Source organism: Olea europaea, unplaced genomic scaffold (assembly GCF_002742605.1).
Source record: "Olea europaea var. sylvestris unplaced genomic scaffold, O_europaea_v1 scaffold5091, whole genome shotgun sequence".
Taxonomy (NCBI): domain Eukaryota; kingdom Viridiplantae; phylum Streptophyta; class Magnoliopsida; order Lamiales; family Oleaceae; genus Olea; species Olea europaea.
In genome coordinates this window covers 13,855-22,388 of record NW_019263408.1, presented here as the reverse complement: position 1 = coordinate 22,388, position 8,534 = coordinate 13,855, and the positions used below count along the sequence as shown (strand labels likewise).

At 35.4% G+C, this 8,534-nt stretch overlaps 1 protein-coding gene across 2 annotated transcripts; it reads left to right on the top strand.

Annotated features, from left to right (window-relative positions):
* Positions 1 to 1,933: 1,933 nt before the first annotated feature.
* Positions 1,934 to 7,613, top strand: LOC111388602 (3-hydroxyisobutyryl-CoA hydrolase 1-like). Of its 2 annotated transcripts, XM_023013357.1 has the most exons (5): positions 1,939 to 2,161; positions 2,403 to 2,483; positions 4,029 to 4,097; positions 6,292 to 6,355; positions 7,484 to 7,613. In XM_023013357.1, the coding sequence occupies exons 1-5, from the start codon at positions 2,123 to 2,125 to the stop codon at positions 7,549 to 7,551; spliced, it is 321 nt and encodes a 106-aa protein (XP_022869125.1). In that variant the 5' UTR covers positions 1,939 to 2,122; the 3' UTR covers positions 7,552 to 7,613. The 2 variants fall into 2 exon arrangements, with proteins under 2 accessions (XP_022869126.1, XP_022869125.1); XM_023013358.1 differs by lacking the exon at positions 2,403 to 2,483 and having other exon boundaries at positions 1,934 to 2,161.
* Positions 7,614 to 8,534: the final 921 nt, after the last annotated feature.

Sequence of the window (8,534 nt, the reverse complement as noted above, 5' to 3'; positions counted from 1 at the left end):
GGGATGGGGTGGGGGGAGAAGAAGAAGATTCTTTTTCTTTTTTCTTTTTTTTTGGTTTTTGATTTACGTTTTTTTTATTGTTTAATGTGATAAATAAAAGTTACCATTTTACCCTTATAAATTTGATTAAGAGGTGGTCATAGTGTATTTTGATAATCAACTAATGAAATTTTTTTTGGAAACCATTCAAAAAGGCCTCACGTGCAACGATTGGAAATGTTAGGGGGTGGACGAATGCAACAAATGAAAGGTTTGGAGAAAAGTCTGCTAATATTTCAAAGATTTTGAGCTTCTGCTGCAATTATCCCTAAAACTAATGTACAAGAAAATATACACAACAAATCATTCTGAATTTAAAAAAAGTATTATTAGTGCAAAGTAATATCATATTAAAGTGCACAAGGCCCAGATTGCAAATACACTAATAATACATAAAATCAACGTTGAGCAAAGACAGTGAATTGTATGTTACAATGAATGTGAACAAGTGAGTTGTAAAAAAATCATACAAATTACGTTGAGGTAACAAGTGAATCTTTGGTGACCAAAACAAATTTAATTTAATCTATATAAAATACATACTATAATGAAAAGAACTAAAAAATAAATAAATAAATAAATAAATAAAATCACTTATATGAATAATAATAAGATGAATCCAAGTCTTTCACTTGAAATTATACGTTACTTAGAGAAATTGGAAAACGTCACCCGTACATAAAACTAACCATGAAAATGACAAAGATGAAATTATATACAAACACCGAAATTAATAAGAATAACATTGACAGATGCATAATTTTTCTTATAATTTGATAAAAATGAGAATTATCACTTCAAATATTCTTATCGAGAGAGGCTTGATCCCACTCTTCATTAGTTTACAATTACACAATACTAATATTTTTGAAGAACATGAATTATATATATGGTATGGAAATTTTTTAAGAATAAAATACATAAAATATTGTTTACATTTCTCAATCTAATATTAGTTAAGGCATGTTTTAAATTGAAGGTCGTTAAAGGAGAACAAATTTATTCGAGTAATTATATTCACACAATCACACAATAAATTTTATTTATCGTACCACGCTTTGCTTATTGTATAAATTATGTTCCAAACTTTTTTCAATGATATTTTTTATTTTTAACATTTCATTAATTAACACATCTCGTCTTTGATGATAATTTATATCAAAATATTATAGTTGTGTAAATATTTTATTGCATGTGTGTGTATTTTAAAAATGATTGACAAATAAGTCATTTTGCACTCTTCCAATGAAGATTTTCGACTAACATCATTATGAAAGATGACATGTTCTAATTAATGAAATGTTAGAGATATGAAAACAATGAGAAAAAAATTAAGGATATCACCGTTACAATAAAAGAAAATTGAGGCCGTGGTACAACAAATAAAAAATGTGGGGAAATGTATTTACCATCTATTTTTTTTTTTATTATGCCCTGTTTGGTTTCCATTTTTTTTATTAAAATAAAAAATATAATCATTATTCATCACATTAAATCATCAAATTTAAATTTCTATTTCTTGTATAAGACCCGTAATGAATATATTTTCCAGACAAACGGAGGCTATGTACAACTTGTGAAAAGATTTTGAAAAAGAGTAAGAAGAAAGTGAAGGACTGAAAGGCAATTTTGAAAAGTTGGATGACTTGGCTCGTGTTTCGAGGTCATTCGAACCGTATACCGTCGTGTAATACTCTGGCGATTGCAAACTTCTTACTTTTTTACACAGCAGCAACGTCTTCATTCTTCAATTTTTGCTTTTCATTCTATTTTCACTCAGACAAACGGAGGCTATGTACAACTTGTGAAAAGATTTTGAAAAAGAGTAAGAAGAAAGTGAAGGACTGAAAGGCAATTTTGAAAAGTTGGATGACTTGGCTCGTGTTTCGAGGTCATTCGAACCGTATACCGTCGTGTAATACTCTGGCGATTGCAAACTTCTTACTTTTTTACACAGCAGCAACGTCTTCATTCTTCAATTTTTGCTTTTCATTCTATTTTCACTGGGGTTTTTTTGGTTTTGTTTTGTTTTAGTTTTATCTATACAGGTTGCCAGTATCCGAAGCGCAGGGAAGCGAGGACCATGGCTTCAAATCCTTATAGCTTTGGGGAAACCGATCAGGTAAATATACGAGGTTGTGTGTAACTTTAACTTTTGACTCTTGGGTTTCCTTCTAATAGTCTGTTTGATTGCTGAGAAGGTAAAATATTACATTTTTGTGGGATTTTTTTGGGTTTAGAGTTCTCTTGCGGAGGATTATCTGGGTTTATATGCACTATCTTCTATTCTAATGAACTAAAAACACAGTCTTTAGTTTAATGCTTGATGACAAATAAATAATTAAAGATAAATGGATTTGCAGGTTTTAGTGGAAGAGAAATCCTCTGCAAGAATCTTCACTTTAAACAGGCCTAAACAACTAAATGCTGTTTCTTTTCAAATGGTACGAATTCAGTTGGCAATTGTATTCATTTGTACTGCTTTATGAACTTGTATGGAGACCCTTAATAATTATGTCATCTATGTGACGTTATTCCCATCATCTTGATTAAATGAAGGATCTTATGGAGTTATATGCCGGTTATCATTTTCTTTTTCCGTGCTATGAGCATCTGTGCCAGCGTGTATGGTGTAAGGCTATCAGGATTATTGTGCTAATAATGGTTGACATGGCAAGCCTAAAACCCTCTCTAAGACACTAACTTGGCAACTCCAGGAACATTTGTTGGCATTAAAGCTCCATCACCTGCATCACCTGCAGCACGTGGGGACACTACAAGATACCTCTTCAAACTAACTTGTCAAGGGGATGGGGAATTCTGGATTGGGGCATAATACGTGCACTGTCATTACTGCTTTCAAAGCAAAAATTGATCCCAAATACTTCTTAGGCCTTGCAATATAGGCTTAGTGTTCAAGGACTGTGGAATTGCTGCTTTTTTAATTCCAGTGATACACATGCAATTCTTCTTCGTCAGATTTTGATTCTATTGTATACTCTTTAATTCCATGAATTATGTGATTGAGAGGAAATCTACACTGTGATTCGCTTAACTGCTATATGGTTTGCTGTGAGGAATCGGCAATCTCTATCTCTCGTCTTATCATTCTAATGAATAGAAACTTTTTGGGCTGTTCTGGTGTTACATTTCACTCTTCCTGTAACCCTTTTTCTTTACCGCTTTCATAAGCTTACTATACTTCAGTAGAAAAGATACTACTTTTTGTCCTTCTCATTTTTTGAGTTGGTGGAGTCAGATAGGCTACGGTGATCAAGTTAATTTGCTGTTTGAGAGGGAAATTTGACAAAGTGACAGTTTATAATCTTTGGCTGGCAAATAAAGTGTCGGGCAATCTCTGTGTTACTTTTGTTAGGTGGCTTTATAGATGGAGTTCTGGGAGAATATCATCCTGGACGTGAGGCGGATAGGACAATTATCCTTCTCCTAATTTCTTGCTGTTTATGCCATATTGGAAACATGAGCCTGGCTCCCCTTGGAACTTGTACCTTGGGGGCCACTCTAAGGAACTTGTTCCCAATCCCTCGAGACTGGTCACCTGGGAAATTTTTCTCTTGCATTGGTCAAATCTTGTCTGATTGATGAACTATTGTTTGACCCCATCTTTGGCATATTTTGCTGTCAAGCCGAGCATATTTTCGGTTGAACTTACCTTACTTATCTTATGACCTAAGAGCTGAGCAACTTCCTCTTTTATTCTGCTTCAGTCGGCTAACCTTCTGTTTCGCTTAGGTGATTGTTTTTCCAGCATCGCCATGGTGAGCTGAAGCTTCCTACTTGCTGTCCCATCTGCCAATTGGGATGAATGGGGTTCTTTTCTAGTGCATCTTTATCATGTCACATTATTTCAGGGTGTAGGAAAGTTTATATAATATTGCCTGTTTTTTATGCAATTGTGCGACTCTAACAATATCCCATAGCTTAATAATATTTCAATAGTTTCCTTCAATTTGTGCTGCTTATTCTAGGTATCTCGGCTGCTGGATCTTTTTCTTGCTTGTGAGGAGGACCCTTCTGTCAAATTGATAATTCTGAAGGTATAGTTCTATGAAATTCTACATTATTGGTCTATACGCATTGTGTTGAGAGTTTATTAACCAAGTGATGATAATGAATGCGCAAAGATTTGGAGCCTTCAGTATGCCCATTTTGGAAAAAGTCCTGGCATTTTAATAAGCATTAATCATTATCTATTCTTATCCACCTTCTTCATTACTGGTATAGTTAGTTTTATTTACCAGAAAATGCTAAATTTCATATTTCTGATAATAAGGTCTTTCCCATTGCAGTTCTCTGCATTTTAAGCTAATTTTTGTAGGAAAAATGCTGGCCTTCTTCCCTGCTCTGACCCTCTTTTGGATATTGATCCAGTCAATCTTGCTATGCCCTTTAGTTTATTTGCTTTTTGGTCATGATGGTTCTAATCGAAGGTTGATTCTATATGTTAGTGATGATGCCATTTGATTTCTTTCTTTCTTTTTTCTAAAGAGTGATTATCAGTTTGGTTTAGTGCCTACATTTTTTAAATATTTGAACTGCGAGATTCAAATGTGAAAACATGTTGCTTGTACATCTCTAATTATGTCGTACCATCTGTAAAATTTGGACTTATAATAATTGAGTGCCATTTCTGTGGAACAAAAATAATATGTTTGACATTCTTCATAGCAGGAGAGGAATTTTGACAAAAAAACAGAATAGGATCCAGCTTGATAAGTTAACCTGCTCTAATTGTTTGAACTTGAGGCTTGACATATGATAGTCTAGAACTTCATGCAACGCAATAAATCTGAATTTGGAGAACTTGACATGCTTTTACCTAGTATATGGCTTGCATTACTTGGGGACATCTACTAGACGTCAAGCATATAGTACTAATTAGTTTGAAATATTTTTAATGCAATCAGTTCGTTCCCCACCCTCCCCCTTGCTACATAGTTTCTACACTGTCTCTTGCTTAAAATGAACCTTCCGTTTGAGATTTCTCTCGAGAAAATATGTTAAAGAAAAACTTCTTTAGCCTTTTTTCTTTTTGTTAAAACCTCACGCGGCAGCTTTTATTATCAATAGTGCAAACTGAAAGATTACGAACTTAAGAGGGTGACTGACCTCCATCTAACGAAGAAAGAGACACAGAGTACAATTTAGAAAGAGTATGGGACTAAAAGCTAGCACTCAAATGGCCTCACCCTGATTTTAGTCTTCATACATCTCTCGTTCAAAATCACTACTCGAAGTAGATTGCCGTGAGTTATTTTACCAGGCTCCACGAGGAATCTTTATATCAGCTTCATCTCCATGTGGACCGAAAGTCTCGTGCATAGTCTCTAACCCTTCATCTCCATGTGGACCGATAGTCTCATGTGCATAGTCTCTAAACCTACTATTGAAATCAAAAGCTGAAGATGCTATCCTTAGTGCCTCTGAAGTAGGATGGCTCAATATAGACGTTAAGATTTGGGGTTCATCTTAAAAGGTCAATCTTATTAAGCGGAGTAGCCAAAGATCTTATAAATTAATCTATATTTTCATTGTTATTCGATGTGAGATTTTTATACCTTAACATGCCCATGCAAGATGGTGGCTTATTTTTTGAGTAGATCAATCTTGAAATTTATATGTTCATTTTTTTGAGTTTTAATCGGATTGAATTGCTTGTTGGAGCTTAATGAACTCTGATACCATGTTAAGATTTGGGGTTCATCTTAAAAGGTCAACCTTATTAAACGGAGTAGCCCAAGATCTTATAAATTGGTCAATATTTTCATCGTTATTCGATGTGAGATTTTTATACCTTAACAATAGATGGTGGATAAAAAGGCTGTGCACAAATGATAAACTCATAAGCTGATATGTATGCTAGTGTTCCTTGGTGCTTGAGCGACTCGACTCTAAATCCACCTCTAAATTAACTTTAAAATCACGAAGACCTATGCAGCCTATACTCTTAGTTCTGTCTTAAATTAACTGAGGAAAATATATCTTTCTTGGCTGATGATTATTTCGAACCCTTAAAAAAATTGGGTGCATAAAACAGTTTTATCTGGTATGCATAAAACAGATTTATCTGGTGTAGAAGAAACTCAGATAAATTAAAGATAATTAAGCTTGTATGGAGTATTTAGCAACCTATATTCTATCTGAAATTGTAAATAGTATTCAATCTCAGTTTTTAACATCTTCAAAATACTGCACAGCTGTTACGTGACTTTCTGCAACATCTGTTGACAGGGAAAAGGAAGAGCTTTCTCTGCTGGAGGTGATGTTACAGCCGTTGTTCGTGATATTACTCAAGGTAGACTAAGCTTTTTACTCTGTTATATACTGAACATTGGAAAAGATCTCTATCCTATCAAATGGGATCTAAGGTTGTGTTTGCAATGATGCTTCGTGGCTAATTAGTTGACTTTCTATAGTTTCGTAGTGAATTATTTAGTTTTGAATATGTACAGTCTGGATCAATATCTGATTAATTTCTGTACCAGCATAGGTTGAATCTCTTGAAACCGAGTATCCACTTAGTGATGACTTTATTGGATCATAGATTAATCACTTGAGTAAAAATAGAATGTCGCGGCCTGTGGTTGAATTGACCTTGAGTAAAACCTAGTTTCCACTTAGAGATGACTTTATTCAGATCATAGATTAGTCACTTGAGAGTAAAAATAGATTGTTGCGGACTGTGGTTGCATTGACCCTGAAGTTTGGTGATTAGCTAATAGAATCAATAATTTCACTTTAACCGAATATGGATATCAATGTTATGAAATCGGTAATTGAGATTTTCAATAATGGGAAAGAAAATTTCTACAGCCTCTTGTAAAATGGGGTTCAAACCCGTAATTACTTTATGAAAATTAAACAAATATATTTCTTCTATAGCTGCTCAATGACAATAGCAGGTACACCTGAGGTGTGCCCTTCATAGTCCTTACCTGCTAGGAAATAGTATGGTGAGAGCAAGATCAAGCAACAATGTGTCTACATCTGTTGATGCGATTCATTGACTAGTTAAGCATGCAAGCTGCCTTGGGACTAACATGGTTACTGATGCTTATTTTAACTTTACTCTCAAACCCTTTCATCAGTGCTAAATTTTTAAACAGGCAAGTCCTCAACTCAGAATCCAATTAGCAATTGGACTAATGACTACTGTGATAGGCCCCAATTAGATGAGCCCAATTCAAGAATGTTCACCAGTTAGTTAGAATGAGGGATAAAAATGTAAAATGCTACAGTCAGGTTTGCCTATATATAGAAGGGGAAATTAATAGGGAAGCAGGCAAAATATTGGTAGTTAAGTCAGGAGAGAATAGCCCTTTGGAAAGGCTATAATTGTTACCTTGCACTACTGTAATTCCTTAGAATTCCATCAATAAATTACAGTTTTTCATTGTTGTTGCTTATCCATATTTTCCTACAGTTGGTATCTTAACAAATTGGTATCAGAGCACCGATTCTGTGGCAAATGGAAACAAAATCCAGCAATGAATGGGAGGAAAAATGGAGCTCGTTAATGAGTCAATTTGACCGCTTGATGTTGCAATAGGAAGGAGGAGATTGGACAAAGGATTCGGGATTGGATTCACTAGGTCAACTAAAAATATCAATATTCTATGATGGTGATCCAGATTGGTGGCTAAGGAAAGATGATTAAATTTTCGCAAGGAATCAATTGTCGGAAAGGGAAAAAGTGGAAGCCGCTATGGCATGCTTGGCTGTGAAGCCTGGGAGTGGTTTCAATGGATAGATCGTCATCAACCCGTGCAAACTTGGGAAGAATTGAAAGCGGGGATGACAGTCAGATTTCCGGCCGTCCATGGGAGGAAACTTACCGAACATACCTTTGCTTCTAAAATTCCAAACAAGCTCACTGAGGCAGGCATGAACACGGAACGATCAAAGGAAGTTAGTTATGGAGGAATCACAAAGGGAACACGCAAGAACACAGAGGAAAAGTGGGTCGCATTCAGTTCGTCGGAACCAACCATTAATTCTGAAACTCCGCTGCAATTGGAGAATATTGGGACAAGGGTAGAGTTTGCAGACAACTGGAGCGCAGAGAAGAATTGGGAAGGAAAACAAGCACTGTCTTGGGCTCGAAATACCGATTTTTGAGGTCTTGACAACTTCGTTGCAAGTTCTGAAGCGTTGAGTTGCTGGATAATCAGTGGTAAAGTGGTTTTGACCCAAATTTAGAGGCGGAATTCCTTGATACAAAGGCGAAGCTACAACTTTGGGAGAAAAGGGAAGAAACCAGATTGGCACAAAAAGCAAAGAAGAAATGGCTGGTTGAAGGAGACCAAAACTCGAAATTTTTCCATGCAGTGGTTAATCAACGGAGAAAGTCTTCACACATCTCTTCTATGCGACTATCTGATGGGATAGTGTTAGCTTCGCCAGAAGAGGTTCATAATGGTGCCGTTAAATATTTTGAACAAACCTTGCGCGAGAATGGGACAAGTGAACAAGGA